Raw genomic sequence first — 27,050 nt, 5'->3', positions numbered from 1 at the left:
TTGGCACACAGCGTGCAATGCTTTAAGAGTTAGAGACAGTTTGAGGAAATCGGATTTGTTTTGTTTTTTTCACCTTCAGCAAACACTGGATCTGATCGCTGCACTGATTTCATCTGGTGGTAAATGTTCACCCTTATGCTCATACTGTGCACCCTTTAGAGTTTGTAGCCTTGAGAAAAACCTTTTTACTGTTTAATTTCCCAGTGACTCTCTGTGGGTCATAAAAGCCATTTCAGTTCCCTGTAAATATAAAACAAAAACAGAGAAAAACATAATGAATCTACTTAAACAAGCTGGAGTGACAGTTATGCTAGTGTCCACTGTGCAAAACATGGTGACACTTTAAACATGTGTGCTCTATAGTCCAACATAATGCTATGCGATGCATAATAACACAACTATTAGATGAGCTTTGAATTTTGATCCTGGTTTCAAATGAATAAAAGTGCTACTTTTGTTCTCCAGCAACAGCCAATCAGGGAAGTTCAGTTCCTGGATTTACCTGGCTTCTATGATCAGATTGAAGTAGAAAAAGTCCCCCCCCAAACTGCAGCTTTACATCCTTCATGTTCAGGTTTTTGAGTCAGAACTGAAGCTGTTTTAATTCCCAGTGAGTAAAAAATCCTCGTTTTCTTTTCTTTTTTTTTTTTTTTTTCCCTGTGGTAAATTTGCGTTCTCGCAGCCATAGTCACGGCTACATATCAAAATAGAATCATTACTCCTAAATGAAACTTTACATGTACTCTTGATTATCTGACGTGCCAACTGCAACATAAAGAAGATGTTTTTGTTGAAACATGGGAATCTTTTTGGTCATGTCTTGGAATTCATATTTCCACAATCTTTACAAGAGCTTTAGTATTATAGTACTATTAATGTATAAAGTTTCAAAATGTACGATGCTCAAAGTGCTTTTTTTTTTTAAACATACATGCAGTTAACAATTGACTGTGACTCCCAAATGTGTTTATGGGCTAAGTTTTCTTTGTTTGTTGCAGTTGCCTGTTCTATATAATTGATAAAACAGAATAAATATATCTTTAAAAAAAAACATAACATGTAGTTTACCAGGATTTTGAGATCTCTCTTAACCTGCCAATCCAAAAATCAGCGCTCATTAAATCTGCTGCGCTGTGCAACAAACAGCCCAGAGAACTGCTGTGAGCCAGATGTTGTTGTGTTTCTCATTCCCGAGGTGCTCCGAGGGCTGAACTGAGATCAGCGGGCGTCACGCGGGGCAGCAGGTGAGTCGGAGATGCAGGTAAAGGTTGGTCACTAAGGCAGGAGGAGGCTGAGGGAGGGACGAGGGGGGTAGGGGGTCTGGGAGAAACTAAGCAGGGGTGCGCACACAGCTGGGAACAACAAATCTATGGGCGTCAACTTACCTAAACTCTGTAAAAGCTGCTCTATGAGGGGCCGAATGAAAAGGGAGGAACAACCAATAAAGGTGCAATTTTAATTATCAAGCTCCTTATCTCTGTACTTGTTTTTAAAACCACCAAAAAACAAAACAAAACAAAAAAATCTCACCTCCAAAAGGAAAACCCAACATTTAATTTTTCATTGGAAACAAATATCTAAAGAGAAATTAATCCACTGTATTTGCTGCTGTTGCCAAAGTTTTAAAATCCCTCCATCTTTCACGGTTTACGAGTTCATCGTCAAGACATTAGGATGATTTACTGCATCTGAAAGCGGCTCCCACCTTGCTCCTTTTTGAACTCGTTCTCTGTGAGGAAGACGGTCCTCATCAGCTCTCCCACAGGCGGCTGGATCGACACGAAGAATTTCTTGGTGTGAGTGCTGCAATACAACAGATTTTTATTGTTTTCAGGAAAAAAAGGAGCGCTTCAGACCTTTGATTTAAAACTCACTGAATGTTTTTTTTTTAATTAATGCAGACACAGATTCTGACTTAGTTGGGACAGTAGGAAAAAAATTAGAATTAATTACAAAACACAAGTAATTCCTGTGTTTACTTTTCACTTTCACTTGGGAGATTTATACCTCCGCCAAGGAGGTTGTGTTTTCAGTAGCGTCTGTCTGTTTTTACACAAAATTATTCCAAAAATTATGAACAGATTTTCATGAAATTTTCAGGAAATGTTGGGGTTGTTACAAAACAGAGTGGATATTTTGCTGGTGATCCAGACCACACTGTTTTTTAATCATGCTGTGGTCTTGGCAGGGGTTTGCGCTCTCTCTTCGCTTCTACTAGATTTTGTTTTACTAACTTATTTTAATTTCATATAAAACAAATATAACGTGGATCTCTGGAATGAAATACACAGAAACTAATGGACTTAATTTGAAGGCCTCACTCACTCTTCTCTGGACTCGAATCTTAGTCCCAGTTTTCACACATCTTATGATCTCAATGTCAATAAATGACGATTCTCAGCCACGAGTGCGCACATTATTCGCTTTACAACAGTGTGTAACAGTCACATGTAGTGCTCAGGGATATGGATTATAAAAGCCAGACTTCATCTTACCACAGCTGGAAGTTTGCTGCTTGTGTCGAGTCACAGAAATCAATGCCCATCACTGCCGAGGCCGTCTCACCAGCTGGCAGCAGCTCTGTCAACACAAGGAAAGTCAGACTGAAGTGGGGACAAAAACACACACGAACAGCTGCTCTGACCTACAGCAGGAGTGGGCAACCCTGGTCGCCAAGGGCCACTATCCTGCATGTTTTGCTTGTTTCTCTGCTCCAACACATCTGATTTGAATCAATGGGTGATTAACAGGCTTCTGCAGAACATGAAGAGGTGATTTAACCACTGAATCAGGTGTGTTGAAGCAGGGAAACAAGTAAAACATGCAGGATAGTGGCCCTCGAGGACCAGGATTGGACACCCCTGACCTACAGCATCCTCTGCCGCTAAGCTTCAAGGCACAATGTGCTTGTAACGTTCAGTACACAGTAAACCAGTGGTTTCCAACAAGATCCTGCATGTTTTCATTGTTTCCCTGCTCTTCAGTAGGTATTCGATGTCTGCAGAAGCTTGTTAATCACTCAGTTATTCAAATCAGGTGTTAAAGCAGAGAAACAACTAAAACATTCAGGATAGTGTTCCTCGAGGACCAGGATTGGGAATCTCTGCAGTAGACAATGTGACTAAAATGCTGAGCCACTTTCAGATCTTTACATGTAAAATTTGATGGAGTTGTTCCCATCTGTCACCTTTCTCTCAGCTGGAAATGGTAGCGCTGTTCTCGTGAGACGGCTAACACAGATCCACAGAGGATGATTCCTCATGTTTTCATTCTGATTTCATATAGGAGTCATCACTGCAGCTCTAATGAACAGTGGCTCATTCAGAGCGCCACCAACAGGGTTGTAAACTTCTACATTGTTAATAACAGAAAACAGTTTATTCTGCGTATACTCGGTACTACGACGAGCTCACCGATCTCTGGGAACTCTTTGACCCTCATCCCCGACTGCAGCTTCACGTCCTCCATGTGCAGGCTCTTGGTGTCGGACGAGGAGTTGTTGGTGAACTGCAGCTGCACGGCCACCATGTTGGCGTCGGGGCTGAACGGCTGCCGGCTGAAGCAGTACTCCACCGTCAGTCCCTCGCCCGTGATGCGGTGCAGCAGCTCGTAGTTCTTCAGTGCACTGGAGGGAGCGATGGTCTGCGAACAGATCTCCTGATTCCGTCATCTGCTTTTTTTTTTCCTTTTTTTTTACATCGTTTCATGACTAGAGAGGGGGGAAGGTGGGAGCAAAACGTGCGGAGTGCTTACAGCTGGTGAGAGGACAGAGTCGGACAGGGACAGTCCCTCCAGGTCCGTCACAAGGCTGTTGGACAGTAAGGTGTTGACGGGGGTGACCTGAGGCGAGGGAGCAGGTTCAACTGGAAGAGAGAGGCCGGCAAACTGAACACAAACACCTTAAACTTTACTGTAGAAAGAAGTTTTCAAAGTAGGCCTGTGTAGTTATTGTGCTGCCTTCTTTGAAGCAAAAAGCAGCAGGGACAGAAAAACTCACAGTCGTCCAGGTCGAGCAGAGACATTTCTTTCTTCTCTTTCTTGACGGGTTTGGACGGAGGTTTCGATTCAGCTACCTGGAGGAACAGTGGGTAAATGAAGGTCTTCTTTTTTATGAATCGGGTAAAGTGTGCAGTGTTAAACGCGTACCTTCTTTTTCTTTTTGACTTCTGCTTCAGATTCCGAGTCTTCAGACTCGGACGGGCTGCTCTCGGACTCGCTCTCCTCATCTTCGTCAGATTCGGACTCCGAGTCGCTCTTCTGTTGTTTACTCTTTTTCTCGGGCTTTCTGTCTTCTTCTTCGCTGCTCTGTTCACTGAAAAGAAGGGAAAGCAAGAGTTTAATTACCACTTAGTTTGTTATACTGTGAATAAGACGGTTAGACTCGTGTAAGGCTCAAACAAAACACCTTAAAACAGAGAGAGCGCCTCGGAAAACTGCAAAAGTGAGTTCAGCACCTTTCGCTTTCCTGCACTGGCTTCTTCAGTTCTTTCTTCTTGCTTTTCTTCTCCTCCTCCTCTTCCTCAGACTCAGAGTCCTCCTCACTCTCGCTCTCCGAACCCGACCCGCTCTCCTCGCTACCGCTCCTGCTGTCCGAGGCGGTGGCAGAGTCCGACTCTGGGAAGGGAAAGATCGTTACTCCCAATGCTTAGACCCAGGAAAGTAGAAATCAGACAGCGTTTCTTCTTCAGCAGCTCCACTGATGATCACAGCTACTTCTGATTGCAAAGAGAGTCATTTAATGGAGCACAAAATAAGGATCAACCAACCTGAGGCTCGCTTGAACCAAACTAAAGACAGACTCTATGTGTCCCGTGTCCTACAAGTCAGAGACAAATGCTGACTATATTTACATTGTTGTAACTGAGTAAACTTTACATTTAAAGTCACAGATTCTAGCAGAGATTAAAACTACTGTAACCCTCCCAAGAAAAAGGAAACGTCTGAATATTAATCCAAGAGCAGGGCCTGTTTTTGATGAGTGGATTATAAAAGGACCAACACAGACCTGGAAGCAGCTAAAGTCCTCTCTCACATCATGCAGGTCACTTTACTGACTATAAGACCACCGCCTGGAGACGTCTGCAGCGTCGCGCGAGGAGAAAGGAGAGAAAGCCAAAACACTGCTGCTGCCGCCCGTCTGAACTTACAACAGCTTACGCGAACAAACCCGAAAAGTAGGGAAAATTATTTCTTCTGGACAGATATAAGAAAAGCTTGGGGTAATTTAGGAAATTTTCCCTATTTAAAAAGACAGCACGGCAGCCTTATCCCATGTGTAAAACACAGAGGTGGTGGTATCATGGTTTGGGCCTGATTTGCTGCTTTAAAGAGTTGAAGCTGCTCCGATGAAAATCATCGAACCAAAACAGATATTGCAATTATTTTTGTACAAGCCAATCAGGTTTAAACCCAGGTTCATAAACTTTTTTTACTCGAGTTTATTCTGGATGTAATGATGTCTGTATTCACAAATGATCACGTATAAATTTCTGTTTCATTCGTTTTAGTCCATATTGTTTTAACCAACGTTCACCTCTGTAAAAAATCTGACACCTTTTTGGTTTCATTTATTTATATTGTTTACGCAAACCTCGATATTTTCACTTGGCTCATTTCGCCACGTCTATAAAAAACCAAGAGCTACAAATGTTTTGTCAGAATCTTCAGGCAACCTGAATATGTTCTTTCTATTTATTTTAATAAGTCAATAAGGTGGACGTTCTCACAACAAACTGATATAAAAATACATTAAATCATAAATAAAGAAAATGAAACCTGATCAAAAGTTAGTAGTTTAGATGGGGCCTCACAGATTAGTCTTTTTCTTTAGGCAATATACTGAAGTACAAAGACTGAATAAAGAAATATAATTTAAGTAGATGGCACTAAAGTGATGAGGTGATTGATTTAGCAGTACAGCTGTTAAAATAACTGTCAAGTTTTGTTTTTTGTCTCATAAATACCAAAAAATAAACTAAAATGAGGTCTTTTTGGTGTATTTTTACAATCCTCATCTTTCCTCTTTCCCATCGTGACGGTCACAGCTGTTGTGGACTTTAGTTTTGAAAAGTAAAAAGAATAAACTAAAGCCACACTGATGCCTCAGCCCCGGGTTACCGCTGTCGGCAGACTCCGTCGGCCCAGATTCCCCCTCTGAGTCAGAGTAGAACGGCTTCTCCACTTTCTTCTCCTTCCTCTTCTCACGGCTGCTGCATTTGGTCCATTCGGGCACCTGATGAAAGGAGACACAGTTAGAACCACCAGCCGTCGGCTCTGCCTCCGTGAGCGAGAGAGAGAGGAAAAAACCTCTCAGCAAGCAGCATAATCGTGGGCAGATCACAGTAGCGTGGCCATGAATGTCTCTGCCTGGGCGTGATGCAGCCAAATGAAGCCATCCACAGCTGCTGCGGGTATGCTTTTAGATCTCCCAGTGAGAGAGAGAGAGAGAGAGAGAGAGGAAAACAAAAATAAATTCAGAAGCTAATGATTGTATGGAGTTCACAGAAAAACACGAGCACCAGGTGTTGCCTTCATGACCATTTGTGGAAATGGCTTTCTTTTTATACAGGGAGCATATCCATTAAGAGAAGTGATGTCTTTGAGGACTGACTATCCTCCCACACTTTACCCAGGAGGCAAATCGGCTCTGTTTGTGACCGGACTCATTAACCGGAACCACTTGGTAATGAGCGTGGACATCTCCCAACCCCGTTTCAAGCTCACACTCAGTCGCTAATGCATGTTGACGCGTCCGAGGGCCGCATCTCCTGCTAAAAGAATCACTTCTTTAATGGTTACGATGGAGGAAGAGGGTGCTGTTGTTTTAGGTGGCTTTGGCTCAGCTAAGCACAAAAAAACCAACAAATAAAAAAAAACAGCAACTACGGTACATAAGGCGGGGTGTTAAAAAGCACTCGAGGGGGGGTGGGGAGGGCTTTAGCCGCTATGTGGGTTGAGGCTCAAGGACGTGTGGCTCTAACGGACTCACGCTCGTTAACGTTGTGACTCTTTCGAGCAGCGTAAAAACCTGGCAGGCGTAGAAAAGAAAAAGGGTGGGATGCAGATGAGGAAACAAAGGAAAGGAAGGAGAGACGCTTTTAGAGAAGTCCAAAACAGACACAGGAAGGTTTTTCAGGGTCCACAACAGTTTGGACGAGATAGAGACAAAAGTTAAACCCCAAATTTCAACACAGCACACTCAGTTATTGCAGTACTTGGCTCACAGCTCTAATCAAGCACTCCAATATAACTTTATATCCTAAAACTATAGATAAATAATGTACAATATAAAAGTAAACTAATAACCATGATGTTAATATTGACCGAATGCATTTTGTTGCGAACGCCTTCAGCAACAAAACGCCGGAAGCTGGTGTGAATGAAATGATGGCGAAGAGGCACAGGAATGAAAGCCTGAGTGAGACCACGTCACACAACATCACACATCTGTGACACAGCCAAAAAAAAAAAAAGGGTCGGGTCACAGATTTCCATTCAGGTTACAGGAGAGCATCACTGTGACAGTCAGTCAGAGGGTCGGCTGAGAAAACTCCAGTGTGTCGGTGGGTTTGACTGTGCTGTATCACATGGACTTCATCATCCCTCCATAAACTTTGCTCCGTTTTGATAAACCTGAACATAATTAAACCTTCAGACAGAGCTCCCTGTCCTCGGAGGTCCGACTGCGAGCAAAGTTTGGGCCTGACGCAGGAGCTTCTTATAACCTCGTCACGAAGTTCACAATCTGCTAATTAAATCGTCCCACAAATCCAATCTAATGTCAGGTCTCAGACGTAAAGAGTAAACTTTTCTCTTAGTTGATGAAATGTCCTCAGTGAGAGTCAGCAGAGCTGCAACTGCAACCCACAGAAGGCTATAATTCAGATTTTTTTTCAGTTCTAACTCACTTTGTATTAGAGCCTTGGATCTCAGTCTTTATGACAACCCAGCATTTCTACACTGACACAAGATTTAAACCTAAAACAATAAGTTTTATACTTTTTTGAGATTTAGGTTAGATACTAAAGAACATATAGTTTTTGTGGGGAAAAAAAGGGGCACACGTTTAATGTAAGAGTACAATAATGCGCTAGCATTAAATAAACATTAAGTCACAGTTTGCATGCAGCACTTCTGAGCATCTTAGACCCTCTTCACACTGAGCGATGACCCTGCAAAGCTCACCACAACCTACACGACTGTGATCGGGACACATAATAGGCTTATTCCTGCTCCTTTCCACGTCCTGAAGACGCTCCCCTGCTCCCCGACCACCCGCCCAGGTTCAGCTACAGGAATCCCGTCTGTGCTTGGCTCTTTTCACGACCTGCTGCGATCCCGATCACAGCCCAGCGTGGTCAGTCGGGTTTAACAAGTTCCACGTTCAACACTGAACATTCTGCAACAAACTGCAGACCTTGTTCCTGTGCGGACACTCTTCCCTGTCCCCACAGATGTAAAAATCACAAAGTGTAAAAAAGTTGTCATGAAGCCCTTGAACTGCTGCACGAGAGTTGACGTTTGAGTCGTGGCTGACTCGAAACGTCCATGAGATTTTCTCCCCGAGTCTCCGAAATGCAATAACTGCTGCTGTTTACTGGAGATAAGATAAAGACTGAGCAGAAGTGCTGCATTCAAGCCTACTTAAAAAAAAAAAAAACAACTGAGGAAAAGTCTGGAAGTGTGAAGAAGTACCTGAGGGTTCTGATGAAGATCATGTGATACCGGTTTAAAGAAATTGGAGCCTGAGGTGCGACTGCATTATAAATTTCCGAGCCGTTTCTCGGACACAAAAATAGCTTCACGCAGAGGTGAGGGAGAAGGTATGTCTGAGAAGCTAAATCTGAATTCTGTCAATAACACCACCATATCGGAAAGACACAGAGAGAGAGAGAGAGAGAGACTAAAATGAGAAAGAGTCAAAGAGCAGCCGTCAAACTGAACACCACTGCACTCCCAAACTCAGCTGACACCTCTCGCCAGTCTCCCAGCAGGCCGATCCTCCCTTCTCCGGTGTTTATGACCTCCTCTGTCTGCGGAGGCGATCCGTGCAGAGGGAGAGAGGAGCTGGTCAGAGTCAAGACAATTCAGAAGATAAACCCCCCCCACACACACACACACAGAGCATTATCATCTCCAACAGGAGTGCACGTAAAGAAGCGCTCACTGTCAGGATGAGAGAAGCGCTACTTTAGGGGCCTCGTGTGTGGCTTTGGTTGTTTTACTTCTTCAGCTGAAAACGGGTCATTGGGTTTGTTTGTTTTTTTTTGTTCGCTATGATTCATTAAGATCACATTTTAGTGCTCAATAGATAAAAAACCTTGAAAACGTATCAGCACACGCTACAACTTGCAGAATGATGGATGTTTGTATTTAACAAAGAGTCCAACTCAAAGACTCATATATTCAGGTTTTTACTAAAACTTTACTTGATTAATAATATAAAATCGCAAGAAATATTGCGATCTGCACCCAGTTGTCATTCTGGCTAATTATATTGTTATTGTTTTTTGACTACTAGGTGATAATGAACTATTTATAAACTTTTTGAAGTATTTTTTTGTTGTAGCACTGCTGTCTCATGACCAGTTAAAGAAATTAATTTATCAAAGGCATAATTTAATGTCTTGATCATTTATTTGCTGTATCCTTCCTAATCTAACATCGATGAATACTGAATATGTGTCAGTATTTTGTTTATTTGAATGTCTGAATTTCAGTGGACATTTCAGGCCACGGTTCGTAGTTTGAGGTGGTGTAATAATTTGGGTGCAGAGAAGAGCAGGTGCTGATCAGGGAGCTGTCTGCTCTCCGCTGCACGACCTTCAGCTGATGTCAACGACTGACGTAGTTCAGTCCATGTCGGGCCAAAACTGGAGACGTGGAAATGGCGGAGGGGGGGGGACAGGTGACATTTCTGCAAACGCAGTTGCAGTAATGATGTATGCTGTCAGAAAAAACAATCGGACTGACGTCTAAGTCCAGCAGGAAGGGTTTTCAAAAGAGCGCCCGTTAACGGCTGCGCCTCCACCCCCTGAAAGAAAAGTGACTTTAAAAATATGAATTGCTGTAAATTACATTAAAGCAGTGGATAGCATGACTCAGCGACTTATTTAGCAGAATGAGCTGTAACAAACTGAATCATTTCACCAGCCGGGTTGGAGATATCTGAGGCCTCATCTCTTGACCAAACGACAAGTTAAAAAACAAAACAAATGAAATGTGATTTTTCAAAGGTTTCACCAGTACAACAGAAATGAACACGTGCAACAATAAAAACCAAACCTCGAGGTCACTGAAACTCAAATTAGGAGTTGTGACTCTGCGGTTTGATTTCATGTCTTTAGTCAGAGCACACCGCTGCACCGATGGCACATGGGGCGGACAGGATGGAGAGGAAGAGGAGGGAGTCCACATGAGTGGCTCAAGCTCTTTAAAAATGTGTTTCTATTTGAAAATTTAGGAATACTGAGGGTGGAAATGCGGTCGTGATGATCGCAGATGGCAGCTGTTGGCCAGATTGTGTTTGTAACGTTGTTGTTTTTGTTTGTAACGTTGTTGTTTTTGCGTCCTCCTCTTTATCTCATGTGCTATTGGCTCAGGCAGATGTGAGGAATGATGCGGACGGGACGAGTGAGCTGCTGCCCATCAGAAGCAAGTGCAGCGGAGAGGATGAGAGGAGCTCACAGCGGCTGACTGTTTTCATCATCATGCTTGGTTTTTGAATCTCCTCGAAGAAGGAGGAGGAGGAGTCTGAAGCGGTTCAGCAGCATCCATTTGGCTGGAGATGAAAACCAAACCGGATGCGTGTTGCTGATGAGCCGTTCATGTTAATAAGCGGTGAGCGAATGAATGATGGTCGGTGACAGAGGAGCCCGTGTTATATTGGAGTTGGCATTAAATTGGAAGTGAAGCTCGCGTGACTCTATCCAACCCCTCTGAGGCACTGCTCTGAGGGAGGAGCAACCCTCGCTGCCCTCCATCTTTTGAGGCCCCCGGAAAACCCAGAGGGCCCCCGTGTCTCTGTATGTTACTGTTCCCACTGCACGCACAGACTCCTTCACCTCCACGTTGCGCACGGAGGGGTCGGGGGCGGCTTCAGGCCAGTCGGGCAGCTCCTGGTAGCCGCCAGCCTTGGCATTGAGCAGGTGGGACAGAGAACCCAACTGGAAGTGGTCTCGATCTGCGAAAAACACAAGAGGAACTTTTAGGGATAGAGATGAAGACTAACCATGATGTCTTATTGTTTTGTAATTAAATTAAAATCTATTTCAAACAAAAAACAACAACCCAGAAACATTTAACCCAAGGCACCACTGCTCGTCTGTAGCTCTGGCTCCTGTACCTTTGAACGGAGACTCGAGAACCGGTGCAGGTTTAAGGGCGAGGAACAGTTTCTTAGCGTACTTGCTGAGGGCTCCACTCTTCTCAGTGGGCACAATGAGCTGGCGGATGAAGCGCGCCCGGTCACGGATGTCGTAGTTCTGGTCGTATTTGGCCAAGTTGAGAACATACTGGGTCAGAAGTTTAGTCTGCAAGAAGAAGAGGAACATGGAGAATGTAAAGAAGCGGTTATGAGGATACTTGGAGAGCTGATTCGACTGGATCTGAATGGATCCTCACTGCACCTATGTTTCCCAGGACACATGTTAACGTCAAGCCCAAACGGGGTCTTTGTCATCACTCTGTGCGTTTGATAAGTCTGGCGTTAGATGAACTCAGTAACCTGTTTGGAGTTGGTGAGGTACAGCTTGGCAGCCAAATTGATGATCTGTAATTTAACAATGTCCTCCTCATTGGTGAACGACTTGGCCATCTTCCTGAGAACGTCCGGGGCGATCTTGGGCACATGCTCGCAGTACTCTCCAATCAGCCACAAGATACTGGCCCGAGCCATCGGCACCTGGGAACAACGCGCAACGACACGAGCTTCTGTTGTTATTTGTAACAAAGAAAAAAAAGGACTTCTTTTGGGGCAGTGACACTGACAGAGTCCAAGAGGAGCCACTGAGAGCAGCTCTTGTGCTCACCTGGATGTTGTCCGTTAGTTTGGCCATGTGTTTGATGATGTCGCTGTGCTTCTCCGGCTGCATCTGCAGCAGCTTCTTGATGACCACCACCGACTCAGCGACCACCAGCTCTGTAGGAAAAAAATGACTCATTTGAACGAAGCACAAACAAAGTGAACCATGTCAGGATTTGGGTTTTCTTTGAGTTTCTTTTTGTATTTAGGGTTATTGTTGTTTCATGTTTCTGCAGTTCTGTTTTATTTCTGGGTAATCCTGTGCTTAGTTAATATTAAGTTCTTGTGGGTCTTATTTTAATTTTTTTTCCTTATTTTTAGCTTTATTTGTGATTATTGTGATCTGTGTTTTGTCCTTTCCCCCATTTTATAGTCTGCTCCCTGTACTCTTTGGCCCGGTCCCAAGTACTCCCACCCTCGTTCCACCCTCGTGTCCTTCTAATGAACGTTCATGCTGAAGGGTTTGAGTGCGTAGTGTGTCCCAATTCTCCAGAGTGGTCTTTAGCCCCACCCCCTTTGTGTACTACATCCGGCCTTCGGTTGAGCCCGCATCCAGGCAGACTTCGGCGAAATATTTACCCACAATTCATTGCTGCATGTGACATTTTGATTTTTTTTTAATTCTCTTTACTGACAATGAAAGGGTTTTGAATTAAACAGCAGAAATATGGTAGTAGTGACAGAGCAAGCTGCATCTGTCACAAAAAAAGCTGTTTTTAAAAGTAAAGTATTGAAATAATTCTTGTTTCACTCTAATGTACAGGTGTGAATACTATCTAACGTTGATCTGTATTCAGCAAGTCAGAACAAAACACATGGGAACAGCCAAATATCTCCTGCAATGACTTAGGAAAGCAAAAATACTCAAACTGTACTTTTAAAATCGTACTGGCACCTTCTTAAAATACCAAAACAGCGACTGGTCCGCCATGTTGGATGTCACAGTTATGACGCAGAGGCACAAGTCAATGACGTAACCCGTACTGTCTTAATTCTCCAGTGTCTGCCTGCTTGTAACCTGCGCACACAAACCCTTCTGTGCACTTCGACTGAGTACACGCTTCACACTTTAGAGTGGCGTAGGGTGGAGTGCGAGTATTGGGACTGAGCCTTTGTGTCCCTGTCATTATTCACCTGTCCTCAGCCCTTTATTGCTTTGCCTGCCACGCCCATCTACACCTGCCCCAAGTTTGTAATCAGTCACCTTTGTCCACTTCCCAAATCATCATCTGCCTTTAAAATCTGTAATGTTCCTCACTGGTTCATTGTTGCGTACATGCACTGCCCAGATGTCCTCGTGCCGTCCTTCTCTTGTCCCCCACAGTCTGTCAGTTTTTGTTGTTTAGTGTTTGCTGCCATGTCAGCTTCTTGTTTTTGTTCTTTCAAATAAATTAGTTTCATTTGAGCTCCCTGTGTCTGCCTGCATTTGGGTCCAAATCCTCCACCCACCTTCCTGACAATTTCATACTGTACAACTATCCACTCTATGCCTTGTACAAAACATGCATTACATAAGAAGTGTTTTCAGTATCACACACACACACACAGAAAAAGAAACTTGCCATCTCTGTTGGACAGCAGCTGCACCAGGCCGTTCAAACACGTGTCCCTCACTTCACCGATGTTCGTTGCACAGCGGCCAATAGCTTGGATTGTTGCAGCCACAAAGTCTTTATCCATGCTTTTAATGTACGTCTGCCAGGAAATAGGAAAACAAAAAAGGGTTGACTCAGTTTACCAGCACAAAAAGGAAGGTTACTGTCCATGTTTTCGTCTTTAGAGGTCTGCAAAAATAAACTTTCCCCTGTACCTGAAATTCTCTGAGAATGGTGGAAATGTTTGTCTCGTTGGCCAGATTGGTGAGAACCTCCAGCTGAAAATGAAAGACAACAGAGAAATGAGATTTCCACAAACTTGTATTAAAATCTAAAATGTTTAATTTAACAGAGCAACCTTGAGGACTTTGATCTGAGTTGGGTCTGTGGAGCGGATGTAGAAGCTCTTCAGGTACGGTTCGAACATGCCCTGAAACACAGACAGGAAAAGCCCACAGGTCTGTCAGCGCTTAGAGAGAGAGAGAGAGACGCACGATTCCTGAAAGCTGGTAGGACCGACCAGTTCAGCTCACCCGTCTCTTAATCGTCATCGTCGCCACATTCTGGAGAACGACAAACTGGACTTCACTGATGGAAGAGAAGAAGGTTTTATTTGGTATGAAATGAAGCAGGTCTCTCATTGACACCCTGAGGTTGAACCACATTTCTTTACAGCTCTGTAGCTAAGTTTAAATAAACATTATGCATCATATTTCACAAACAAACTCTTATTTTTCCTTTTATGTAAAGGTTTTCCATTAGCTTGTGGCCTTTATCTTTAATGGGGCTACTGTTTACTAGCTAAAATAAATTGCACATGAGTGGGTTTTTGATAGAGTTGCCAACCGCCCATTAAAATACAAAATCACCCCGTAGCTGAAACTTAAAAGACTTAAACAAGAAGGAGTCAGTGCAAATCTATTTATAGATGATGAATAAGGCAGGTTGGACTATTATGCTGTGATTCAAAGGAGACCCTCCTGCTCTCCCTGAAGCTGTCTGTTACATTTCACATCTGTCCAAAGAATCTGTCACTCATTGGACAAAAGTCACGAGCTGGTGACCATCATCTGATGAGTGAAGCAATGTCCACTGCGTTGTCAGGGTACGCATAACTACAGTGCTGAATTTAGAAAACAAAACCTCTCACAAATGCCACAAAAACAATGCAAATCTGCAAGAAAACAGAGGGGAACATTAAGGGGCTAGCATTCCTCGAAGGAATGCATAATTGGCCGCTGCCTTTTAAACTTTTAGACAAATATCTTATGTAGAAAAACTACAGAGCTGTAGCCGTTTGATGGGCAGTTTCATGATATATTGTGAGATGTGTTGAGAATGACTCTCAGCTACTCCACATCAGTAGCTGTATAACTGATAGAGTTAAGGCCATTTTTGCATTTTTAAATATTGGTTGGCTGTGGCAGCCATCTTGAATCGGGCTGACTCCAAAAGTTGATCAGTTGTAGATGTAGACAAAGTGATTACTTTCTGAGAGTTTCATGAAAATGCGTCCAGTAGTTCATGATAAAAAAAAAACATTTTCAATGGCTGACATGTGTAGGGGAAAATGTCTGGTGTGTTCCTTGGTCTTCATGATGCCGTTTAGTCACTAGTGCTCTGTAACAAACCTCTGAGGCCTCAGGTGGACTCTGTTCACTAATTAGGTCACTTCTGAAGGCAACTAGTTGTTCTGGGTTTTATTCAGGACAAATGAATGCTACATTTTTCAATTTATTCTTTGTAAAAAAACTTTGAAAACCATGTATAATATTTCTTTCTGCTTCACAATTATGTGCTACTTTGTGGTGGTCTAGCATATAAAATCCCAGTAAAATACTCTGAAGTTTGCGGTTGTAACGTGACAAAATGTGGACAAGTTCAAGGGGTACGTGGCATGAAGAAGCACTCATGTCTCGTGACCTCTGACCTTCTGCCGTCTTTCAGTAACTGTTGTTTGAAAAGTTCATCCTGACCTGAGTGAATCTTGATTGTTTTGGGACACGTGTGTACACTTGTGGACATCGACTCAGTTATTTACATGCTTTCCTAAAGCTTGTGAAGAAAAACACGATTCAGTGCTGAAATGAGATTTAACCTGCTGAAATATGAGAAATGATTGTTGGTCATTCATTGTGTGCAAATATTAAAGTAAGCCCGTAGAAGTCGGGCTTACTGGAAGGTATTAATCCATGCTATCTTAACCACTCCTATGTGCTGATGGACCGTACCACCTTTAGAATGATGAAGGGGTGGACATAGTTTTTTAAAAAGGCATAAATGTATCATTTTGCCTAAACAAATGGTGAATTTGCTTTCTGTTTGTTATTTTGCTTAAAAGTATAGCTTCCTAAATGATTTATTGGGGGGACAAATTCTATTTTTCCAAAATTCGTGGGCTCGACCCCCCCCCCAGCCCCCAGCCCCATGGGATTTACGCCCATGGCTACAAGTATGAATACTTTTTCATGGCACGGTAAAGTTAGCAACAAAATGCTTGTGCCATTAGCCAACACCTTAGATAATGTAGCTCAGAGTTAAAACCAGATGAATTATTAAATTAGCCTGTTCTCTTACCATCTAAAGTTAGCAACAAAATGCTCATGACGAATCAGCTTGCACCTTCCCTAACCTGTTTGTCATAATAAAATCAAAAGAATCACAAAAACTCTTTACTTTTTCTTTAAAATGCAAATGAAGATTATTATTTTCACAACGCTCCTGACGAATACCCGACTCTTACGTTATTATGCGAGCGGAGCAGACTCACTCGGAACGAGTTCAGTGAAACGTTTTGCTCCGTTCGGTGGTTTCCTGACAAATCCCACCCAGAAAGCTGCTGCTGTTGTTTACTTGCAGCTGAATGATGAGTCCATTACAGCACACCGAAAGCCACTTGTTCAATAAAAGGCTTGACAGTCTGCAGGACTTACAACCAGAGGGCCACCTCTGTGCCGTCATCACTTCTTATGGTTTATGTTTTTGTGTTTACTTCAGCTTCTCTGAGCCTCCTGTTTAATTTGCTCCTCTGCTTGGAGGCTCCGGAGATTTATTTTACTACCCTCGCTTGTCATTTTGCTGTGGTCACACCATTACTAGTTTTGCTGTTTTATTTTACCGCCCTTAAAGCTTTCTCTTGTCTCTTACAGCCACTCATAATGTCTTTTTTGTGTCATGATCAGCTTGATTACATTTAAAAAATGTTAACTCATTTAAAGAATTACTTCTTTGAAATTACAGATAAGGCTCACCTGTGGCTCCGAAGGAGACGAACCAAGGCTTTGGCAATTACACCAACCTCTGCTTTAGGGGCAAGGTGGAAATACAACTGAGCCACGGCCATCACCACCTGCAATGGGAAGAAAATTTAAAAAAATCTAAATAGAAAGCAGTATTTGTTGTGAATGCTGCAGGAGGATAGTCTGGAACCGTCAACGTTTCCTCTTGACTCTGAACAGGCAAAGCAAAATGACAAAATCCATTGCAACTTTGCGCTGCAAAGGATTTGCGCCTGCATTTAGTCCTTGACAACCAGGCCTTGTGTGTCATGTTTCACCCTTTGGAGCACAGACCATGATCATCACAGCCATGGGTAAGACAGCTCTAACGTGGGACGCATGGACAGCCATTGCCAGGAAATCTCACTGCACTCAGCATTTTGACTCCTTTTCTTTCGTTCATTCAGTTCCCATAATCTTGTTTGAACGAAAACGGTTTTATTCTGCAGCGTAGGGCAAGATAGTTTGTCTCTTCAAGGCCCGATTGAATCTATAAGCAGGATTCTGTTTGAAGTGTAGTTTCAGATGCATCGAGATGCCTCGAGGATCGTTGTGTAATCATGAATCCTAATCAGATCAAATGCTAAGGTGCCTAAAGATTTGCGACTTGACTGGAAAGCAGCTAACTTTTTCAGCCACAGCTTGAATGCTGCGTTGTCGGTAAACCGTTACGTTTACTGACAACGAGGGGAAAAAAAGCAAACAGGAGTAAACGTTCATTACGCCGTCAAAGTTCTGAGGTTTTCCGCTCTTTCAGGTGCGGTTTTTCTAAAAGTACTGCCCCCACGTTTGTCTCACGTTTGACCCAGTAGGGAACAGCGTGACAGCCTGTTGGGGTGTTGGGGCTGAGCCGCACCAAGAAGCATAAAAATAAAAACCGGGGCGGCAGGCTGCGCTCTGCACGTCACTCAGCTCCGCGCAGGGTGAGTGAAAGGGGCCTTATGAGTGTTGTAATGTCTCGGTTATAAAGTGAAGTAAAAAGCTGGCTGCAGTAAGGTGCCATGGTGAGCTGGAAAAAAACAAAAGAGGCTTTTTACTGCTTTTTATTGTCGCACCGCAGATGTGGAATGTGTTTTTAAAGCCAGAGTGTTAAATATGTGGACAAGTTCAAGGGGTACGTGGCATGAAGAAGCACTCATGTCTCGTGACCTCTGACCTTCTGCCGTCTTTCAGTAACTGTTGTTTGAAAAGTTCATCCTGACCTGAGTGAATCTTGATTGTTTTGGGACACGTGTGTACACTTGTGGACATCGACTCAGTTATTTACATGCTTTCCTAAAGCTTGTGAAGAAAAACACGATTCAGTGCTGAAATGAGATTTAACCTGCTGAAATATGAGAAATGATTGTTGGTCATTCATTGTGTGCAAATATTAAAGTAAGCCCGTAGAAGTCGGGCTTACTGGAAGGTATTAATCCATGCTATCTTAACCACTCCTATGTGCTGATGGACCGTACCACCTTTAGAATGATGAAGGGGTGGACATAGTTTTTTAAAAAGGCATAAATGTATCATTTTGCCTAAACAAATGGTGAATTTGCTTTCTGTTTGTTATTTTGCTTAAAAGTATAGCTTCCTAAATGATTTATTGGGGGGACAAATTCTATTTTTCCAAAATTCGTGGGCTCGACCCCCCCCCCCCNNNCCCCCCCCCCCCAGCCCCCAGCCCCATGGGATTTACGCCCATGGCTACAAGTATGAATACTTTTTCATGGCACGGTAAAGTTAGCAACAAAATGCTTGTGCCATTAGCCAACACCTTAGATAATGTAGCTCAGAGTTAAAACCAGATGAATTATTAAATTAGCCTGTTCTCTTACCATCTAAAGTTAGCAACAAAATGCTCATGACGAATCAGCTTGCACCTTCCCTAACCTGTTTGTCATAATAAAATCAAAAGAATCACAAAAACTCTTTACTTTTTCTTTAAAATGCAAATGAAGATGTGGAATGTGTTTTTAAAGCCAGAGTGTTAAATATGCATGAAATGACGGGACAAAATACGGTTTTGTTTTTTTTTCCTTCTGTTTTCAGGCTAAACGTGTCAGTTAATTTATTCAGAAGAAAGGGTTTTGTTTATTATAATTATTCCAAACTATCCATCATTGTCCCACAGACTATTTTAATCTGCATTATCGGAGCTAACAAAGTCCAGGCACAGCCAGGTGTTCTTTTTTAAAAAGCCGACGCTCTCTGAGGAACATTTGATGCTTTGTAAATGTTTAATCCTCCACAACAACCAGCTACTGTTTGTCAGTAATATAGAGCTGGGAAATTATTCACCTTTAACCTTTTTAATGAAACAGCTGGCTGCCGCCGCCATCAGAGCAGGATGGCTGAATCACCACAGTGATGGTGTGTCGTAAAACCAAATAATGAGACAAAACTAGATGCTAAAACGTTGAGGGGAAAAGGTCTAAGTGGATTTTTCTCTTCTCAAAAAGCTTGTCAATTTGTGTTTGACTGTTAAAACTGCTAAACCTGCATGACGTCATTGACAAATGATTATCTGTGATTAAATAACTTTCTTGTAGGCATTGGAAATGTTCAAACGGAGAGTGAAGGAGAGCAAACGGCCTGTGAGGCAGAACACCAGAGTGCTAACAGAGCGTGTGGAGAAGCGAAGGGTCTCACAGCTGCGTTGCGGCTCTGGAGGAGCGGCTTGGTGTTCCTCAGCAGCAGACGGTGGTCCGGGTCCATCACGTACGGCTTCCTCTTGGCCATGGCAGCTGCCTCGGCCTTCTTCTCTTTCTCCTTCTCGTCATCGTCCTCGTCCTCATCCTCATCCGAGCCGTAAAACGTCTTGTCCCCACCGCTCCCCTCCTCAAGCAGGGACTCCTGCAGAGAGACTAATCATTGAAATTACCTAAAAGAGAAAGTCCACTGCTCAGGAAGAGCCTTGTCACTGTCTAACTAATCCCTGCGAGCTAACGGAAGATTAAAAAAATGTTTTTCCCGTGACACGCTGCAGCGTCGTCACGGTTTATTTCCACATGCAGAGGTAAACACCACAGTGATGACGATGCTGGGAAAACGTGGTACAAGCTGCAAAATCTGACAGCCTTATTGTGTTTCTGCAGAGTTATGCTTGATTCAACAAAATAATATTATTTAACTTTATGTACCTATAGATACTTTATGTACTTATATAGGTATATGTATTTTAGGTATATATATATACACCTACATATTGATTGTTACACAGAAATCACTATATGTCATTTAAATCCATATTGGTATTTTTTTCTTGATTTGTTAGTTTGTTTGGATTGTTGTAACATGGAATAATAGTTTAAGCACAAATGAGTTCATATATAAATACATTTATAGGCCATAGATAGATAGATAGATAGATAGATAGATAGATAGATAGATAGATAGATAGATAGATAGATAGATAGATAGATAGATAGATAGATAGATAGAAAACATGGCAGTAGTTGCCCAGTTAGAAAATCTAAAAAGTAAAATTAACTATAAATGTTTTTGTTTTACTTGCAGTCAAAATCTATACACATTACATTATAAACCTATTCAAAAACTGTAATCCTGTAGGAGACTTCTTCATTTTAAATTTAATTACAAATATTTATTTAAATATTAATAGTAAATATTTAATAGTTTCTTAAACAAAGTTATCAAAAAAACTTTTATTTAAGCTTCAATGTTAAGTGCTTCTCTTTTTCTTTATGTTTGGCTAACCATATTTTAATTTCTAAAACTCTTATGAGCATTTACTACACTAAATAGATATATATATCATTATTTATACTAAGTGAAAATGGGATTTATTAACTTGTCAGTTGTTAGTATTTATCTCTTGCCTCCATCATCTGTGTGCGTTCTTTTTAACTCACGTTGATGTTGGGGTTGAGGAACTGGGTTCTGGCGTAGCGGGTCAACATGTTGATGATGACCACCTGCCCCCACTCCTCCACGTCGATCAGGAGGTTGCACAGCTTCCTGTAGTTCTTGTGGATGAGGTCGATGCGCTCCGGACAAACCTCCTCAAAGGCCATGACGACGCTTCCTGCCACCAGCTGCAGCACATTTCAAACAATGCAGCATGTAGTAATGTTACTGCCATGTATACTGTCATATGTACTACATTGCCAAAAGTATTCACTCATCATCCATTTTCTTGAATTCAGGTGTTCCAATCCCTTCCACGGCCACAGGTCTATAAAATCAAGCACCTTGGCATGCAGACTGCTTCTACAACCATTTGTAAAAGAATGGGTCGCTCTCAGGAGCTCAGTGAATTCCAGCGTGGTACCGTGATAAGATGTTACCTGTGCCAAAAAGTCCAGTCATTAAAGTTCCTCTCCACTAAATATTCCACAGTCAGCTGTTAGTGGGATTATAACAATGTGGAAGTGATTTGGAACAAAGAGGTCGGCCATGTAAAACCACAGAGTGGCTCAGTGGATGCTGAGGCTCATAGGGCACAGAGGTCACCAACGTTCTGCAGAGTCAACAGCTACAGACCTCCAAACTTCATGTGGCCTTCAGATCAGCTCAGGAACAGAGAGCAGAGAGCTTCATGGAATGAGTTTCCATGGCAGCAGCTGCATCCAAGCCTTCCATCACCAAGTGTAAAGAGTCAGATGCAGTGGAGTAAAGAACGCTGCTACTGGACTCTAGAGCAGTGGAGACGTGTCCTCTGGAGGGACGAATCACACTTCTCTATCTGACAATCTGATGGACCAGTCTGGGTTCGATGGTTGCCAGGAGAACGGTTCTTGCCTGACTGCATTGAGCCAAGTGTAAAGTACGGTGGAGGGAGGATGATGGTGTGGGCTTGTTTTTCAGGAGTTAGTTCCAGTGAAAGGAACTCTTAATGCTTCAGCATAAAGAGACATTTTGGACAATTTCATGCTCCTAACTTTGTGGAAACACTTTGGGGATGGCCCCTTCCTGTTCCAACATGACTGAGCACCAGTCCACAAAGCAAAGTCCATAAAGACATGGATGAGGGAGTTTGGTGTGGAAGAACCTGACTGACCTGCACAGAGTCCTGACCTCAGCCTGACAGAATACCTTTGGGATGAATTAGAGCAGAGACTGTGGGACAGGCCTTCTGTCCAACATCAGCTGACCTCACAGATGAGCTTCTGGAAGAATGGTCCAAAACTCCCATAAACACTCCTAAACCTGTGGAAAGTCTTTCCAGAAGAGCTGGAGGTCTTATAGCTGCAAAGAGTGGGCCAACATCAGATTAAACACTAAGGATTATTTCACTCAAGCTCATATGTGTGTGAAGGGAGACGAGTGAATACTTTTGGTAATATAGTTTATAAGTTAATGCCACACTTTTATGTAAAGGAGAAACCTGTATTCAGCTGCTGAAATCAAAACAGTCCCTGTTTTTATGATATTTTGTTTATAAACTGCTCAGACAAAATATTCAGGGTAAAAACAAGAAGCGGTTAAACAAATGAGTCCTAAAACAACTGAGTGCACTCCGTTGCTGCGTATAGCAGCCGATCATTATGTTTCGTGCACTCTGTGGTTTTCACATTTCCATTTGTAGGTGCTGAAATAAACGTCCAGGAGAAAGGACTCAATCAATCACGTAAACAAAGGAAAACAACTCACCGTGGTTTTGTCTGCGAGGAGTTTCTCTATGACTTCTATCAGCTGGTCTTTCTGCTCAGGATCCAAACTGGGATTAGAACAGAAAGAAAAAGAAATAATTTCTTACAAAGAGGTCTTGCATTGGCAGGACGTAGCAGAGTTTGATCAATAATTGTTTTCTGTCGGAGGGCCTGCGAGCTGCATCGATCTTCGCGGAGTCGTACCTGTACAGCTTAGGAATCGCGTGAGCGGCTGTCTTCCTGACGTACGGAGACATATCTGAAGCGGCTTCTTTGATGGCCAACATCATGATCGGGACGATGATTGTGACTCGGATGCTGGAGAGGACTCGCAGGGCGCTGGCTCTGATCAGCTGGTTCGGATCCTGGAAAACAACATGGTGGCAACTTTACGTATGAAGTTAGACACACTGCGAAGGGGCTGTGAAAATTAAACAGTAATAGAAAATAAAACAATACTACAGCTACCTTAGAGTTATATCAAAGCATGGTATTTTCATTTTTTGAAATACAAACTGACCCGATTTTTGTCAGTCAATAAAGTTGAATAAATTTATTCTCATTGAGCCATAACTGTTAGTGCAAAAGTTCACAACAACACATCCAATAATCAGACCGACTGTCATGAGACAAAGAAAGCTCACCTGCTTTCAGTTTCAGGGTTTATTTATCAGAACATAAATGATCTGGTTTTTTTTTCAAATCCAACCTCAAGTGTACAAAAACCCACAACAGATTCCACCAGGTAAATATTTATTAAACAAAAGCAAAGTCGAGACAGACGAGCTGTGTGAAAGACTCAGTCCACCTCAGAACGAACTGTAGATCCACCTTTAGCAACAATGACTTGAAGTATTAGATTTCTGTATTTCTGTATGTCTCCCACAGCTGCCAGTGGAAATCCCTTCAAAATCACCTCAAGGTCAGACTGTGCAACGCTCAGAAAAACAGCAAAAACCCAGAAGCTCCATCTCAGACTCTGTAGGCCTCAGTTAGCAGGTTAAAGGTTATGATTGTACACTCAGAAACAGATTAAACAAGTGTGGCCTGTTTGGAAGGACTACACGAGAAAGTTTCTTCTTTCTAAAAACAATATGGCAGCACGACTTCTGGAACAATGTCCTTTGGACGGATGAGACCACAGCAGAGATGTTCACCCATAATGCACAGCACCATGTTTGGATAAGACCAGGCACAGCACAAACACCTCACACCAGCTGTCAAACACAGTGTTGTAAAAGCGCTACAATTAATCAAGATCCTGAACCTCAGCCTTATGGAGTTTTTGTGGTGGGACCTTCAGAGAGCTGGACAGAAACAAATGTCTGAAAACCTCAATGAACTGAAGCAAAGATGTGAAGAAGAATGGGCCAAAATTCCACAATGCTGAGAGGATAATAAAGTCAGACAGAAAACCATTACTGAGTTATCGCTGCTAAAGGAGGTTCTACAAGCTGCTGGATAAGGGGCTGAACTCAGTTTATTACAGAACTTTCCAATTTTGGTTTCATTTTGGTTGAACAATTAACGACCTTGTTGAATCTGTTGTGTGATTTTGTACACGTGAGGTTACGTTTGAATAATTTTAGAACCTGTTAAAGAGCAGATCACTTTTTATTCTGTCCTGATACGTAAAACGACAGAACTGAATTCAATATGTGAACTATATCGGTCTGGATCATTTCAGTGTCAGTCATTTCGACACCTTACAATAAGAGCACTCCAGGAAAATAAGATGTACCTTTAATCCGCGCTGAAATGTGGAAATAGAGAGCAGAGCAAGATCTTGTTGTTCCTCGGCATAACGCACCAAGTAAACATAAACAAGCTTCTTCACCTGGAAGAAGAAACAGTAAAAGAAAAAAGGTAAAACTGAAAGAAAACTGTATATTAGTTGACACATTTAAGCAACCTGAAGTAAAGAGATGGTGCTCTGGGAGAAAAAAGAGAAAGAAAAATCGCAATTTTGTTCAACTCAGATCAAATTAAAAAGAAAAAAAAAAAAGAAATGGGGCTTTAAAAAACAGGATGTCATGAAGAATAAACTGCAAGCCTGGGAAATAAAAGATGAAATAAGGAAGACAAGACGCAAAAATCTTTTTAACTATTTAAAACCACATGAAGCTGCGTGAAACTCGGTTTCATTACCAACCTCAATGTTTTTACACGCCACGTTCTTCACCACAGCTGGGAAGAGATCCGATGCGTTTTTGCCCCGAGCGATCATCTGCAGAGAAAAAAAAAAAAAACACCCTAAAATTGCCAAGTCTCTCTCTCTTTTTTTTTTATATCTGCTTTCATCTTTCAGTTCTGCGGGGGCGACGAACGAAATTATGGGAGTGGAGCCTCGGAATAGGAAATCTGACACAGGTTATGAATATTTAACAGCTGACGGCACATTTTGCATCTCTCGACGCTGTAGTTTTAGCATGTGAGACTGCTTGTGTCCTCAAACCCAAAAATCAGTAGTTTGGCGACGATGAGAGTCTAAATGAATTGAAACAGGCACAGGTTGCCGTTTTGCCTTGCCCTCGTCTCCTCCTCACAAGGTGCAGCCGGACCTGCTGAGCAGCAAAAATCCCAACGTAAACATTATTCGCACTCACGGCCACGATCCGCTTCATTGCCTCCAGCTTCAGGGAGTCTTTGTTGCTGTCCAACATCTCCTTCAAGTCGTCGTGTCTGTGGGGAGAAAACAGAAAACAGAAATAATCCACAGCGCAGTTTGTCTTATTTATAAAGCAGACACAGAAACACGCTGAAGGCGTCGAACGAGTAATGAAGTCGTGTTTTAAACTTTGCATTCAGAGCTCAGAACGTATTCGAGCCTGACCCAGAAATTATTCTTCTTGAAGTGAGAAATCTGGCTTGCAAATAAACCTGTGAAACTGCAGTGCATTAAGCAGCAGTGATTAGAGAGCAGAATAATCCCCAACAAAGGGTGTTTTCACAGACTTCTGACATTATCAGGAGGAACAAGGAAACTGTAATTTTCCTATTACTTATTTACCTATTTTTATGTTCAAAAATGGTGGTGGGCAACAACAACAACAACAACAACAGCAGCCACTCTCGCTCTGGAAAGAGTGCAAGTTCTTGTGCATGTCTTGGTCTCCGTGAAACAGACAGCTGTTTTGGTTGGAGATGATCGGGAGAAGCCTTCCGCCGCGTGTGTGGAGGGCTGCAGACATCCTGCTGCGTGGGAGAAGCTGCAGACTGCTGGGAAAGCAGCCGGGTGGTGACGATGCACAAAATGAGGCGTACTGGGAGAGTAAACCTGAGCGGTGGAGCTGAGCACCTTACGTTTTCTCGCCAGTGTCTGAGACCCACAGCAGGAACTCAGAAACTTCCGTGCTGAACTGGCCATAGGAGAGATGTCCCGAGCCGATCTCAGGTGTCGGATCAGGGACCCGATCAAGACATTTTTCATTTATCGGTATGAGAGAAGCAGACCATACTACTCCCCATGTCTCTATCTTTGACCTACTGTCTATGGTTTACATTAGCCAAATTGATCATGATCTGAACATGTTTGGAAGTATTTTAAAGTACAAAATAAGGACAGTTCATTCGCTACTTGCAGCTTTACATTCAGTACCACCAATCAAATTTGATATTTATAATCCATTATAAATAATTATATTTTATAATAATTTATAATAATTTTATAATAATTTTATAATAATTATAATTTATAATCCTGAGCTGAGTACATCGAGTTCACCCTGCTAGCTCTTACAGCTAACATGGCTAAGCGGCACACTTTGAGGGAAACAAGTTTCCAGAGGAGAGCAATAAGGTAAGAAGGACAGAGTGGGAGACTGAGCTGATCGTTCTGGTTGAGCAACACATCGCTGTGGTGGGGAGAGAAGGTTTTTGTTGCCTTTTGGAGCTGTTGAACCCACGGTACGTCCTTTCAACATAACATAACTGGGACGGCGTTACCAGAAATCTACAAGAAAGTTGACCATTATATGGCACTTTTTTTTCTAATTTATAATAAATTAACTAGAGGAACAACATGTTTTCTTTACAGCACAGTAGAGCTACTGAGGCATCAAAGAAATAATTTTAATAACTTCAATACACCTACAGTATGTAATCTGGTACTCTGTGCTGTAAAAAAAAGGAAGTATCAAACTGAGACTGAGCATCACCCAGTACTACTTGGACCGGTGTTGGGGACAAACAGATTCTTGATCGCGACATCTCTACTCTGTAGTGACGTCTCTGGCTCAGTGGTCCGGCTGGACGGGCTGGCATCTTTCTGTCCAGACAGGATCTCGCTGCGTAACTCGAGTTCCTGGATCCATTTGAGCTAAACCATAAGACTGTGATGGAAGTAGCCTAAAGTATGTTGAACGGTCTGAACTGAACCGGTTTTTGGCGATGCTCCTTGGCAGCATGCAGATGGCTACCTTGGAGACCATGGATGCAAGTCACATATCTTTATTATCATCAATATTATTGTTTTTATTATGAATAGAAAAAAAAACCTTTATGTTATACTATTATACTCTACTACCAGCAGCATCCTAGAGTGAAACAAACTGAACCA

The 27,050-nt window shown here is 42.5% G+C and overlaps 1 protein-coding gene across 11 annotated transcripts in view; it reads right to left on the bottom strand.

The window, feature by feature from the left end:
- Positions 1-27,050, bottom strand: part of LOC108248321 (adaptor related protein complex 3 subunit beta 2) — a 51,591-nt gene that overhangs the window by 3,962 nt on the left and 20,579 nt on the right. For 4 of the 11 annotated variants that reach the window (XM_017437030.3, XM_017437031.3, XM_025010793.2 and 1 more), the window contains exons 2-26: positions 25,099-25,174; positions 24,645-24,719; positions 24,234-24,329; positions 22,697-22,857; positions 22,494-22,560; positions 20,753-20,935; positions 19,530-19,733; positions 16,869-16,966; positions 14,151-14,205; positions 13,976-14,047; positions 13,833-13,895; positions 13,585-13,717; positions 12,030-12,139; positions 11,726-11,902; positions 11,345-11,531; positions 11,064-11,182; positions 8,973-9,032; positions 6,118-6,232; positions 4,455-4,614; positions 4,147-4,312; positions 3,998-4,073; positions 3,754-3,863; positions 3,414-3,642; positions 2,496-2,580; positions 1,706-1,803 (exon numbers count right to left, since the gene is read on the bottom strand). In XM_017437030.3, coding sequence (XP_017292519.1) covers positions 1,706-1,803; positions 2,496-2,580; positions 3,414-3,642; positions 3,754-3,863; positions 3,998-4,073; positions 4,147-4,312; positions 4,455-4,614; positions 6,118-6,232; positions 8,973-9,032; positions 11,064-11,182; positions 11,345-11,531; positions 11,726-11,902; positions 12,030-12,139; positions 13,585-13,717; positions 13,833-13,895; positions 13,976-14,047; positions 14,151-14,205; positions 16,869-16,966; positions 19,530-19,733; positions 20,753-20,935; positions 22,494-22,560; positions 22,697-22,857; positions 24,234-24,329; positions 24,645-24,719; positions 25,099-25,174 — 2,975 coding nt within the window. Of the gene's footprint in view, positions 1-1,705; positions 1,804-2,495; positions 2,581-3,413; positions 3,643-3,753; positions 3,864-3,997; positions 4,074-4,146; positions 4,313-4,454; positions 4,615-6,117; positions 6,233-8,972; positions 9,033-11,051; positions 11,183-11,344; positions 11,532-11,725; positions 11,903-12,029; positions 12,140-13,584; positions 13,718-13,832; positions 13,896-13,975; positions 14,048-14,150; positions 14,206-16,868; positions 16,967-19,529; positions 19,734-20,752; positions 20,936-22,493; positions 22,561-22,696; positions 22,858-24,233; positions 24,330-24,644; positions 24,720-25,098; positions 25,175-27,050 lie in introns of all 11 variants that reach the window. The other 7 variants (XM_017437034.3, XM_017437033.3, XM_025010796.2 and 4 more) reach the window with 2 other exon arrangements.

Source organism: Kryptolebias marmoratus, linkage group LG11 (genome assembly GCF_001649575.2).
Source record: "Kryptolebias marmoratus isolate JLee-2015 linkage group LG11, ASM164957v2, whole genome shotgun sequence".
Classification (NCBI taxonomy): domain Eukaryota; kingdom Metazoa; phylum Chordata; class Actinopteri; order Cyprinodontiformes; family Rivulidae; genus Kryptolebias; species Kryptolebias marmoratus.
Note: the sequence above shows the minus strand (reverse complement) of the source record. Positions and strands in the feature narration are given on the sequence as shown.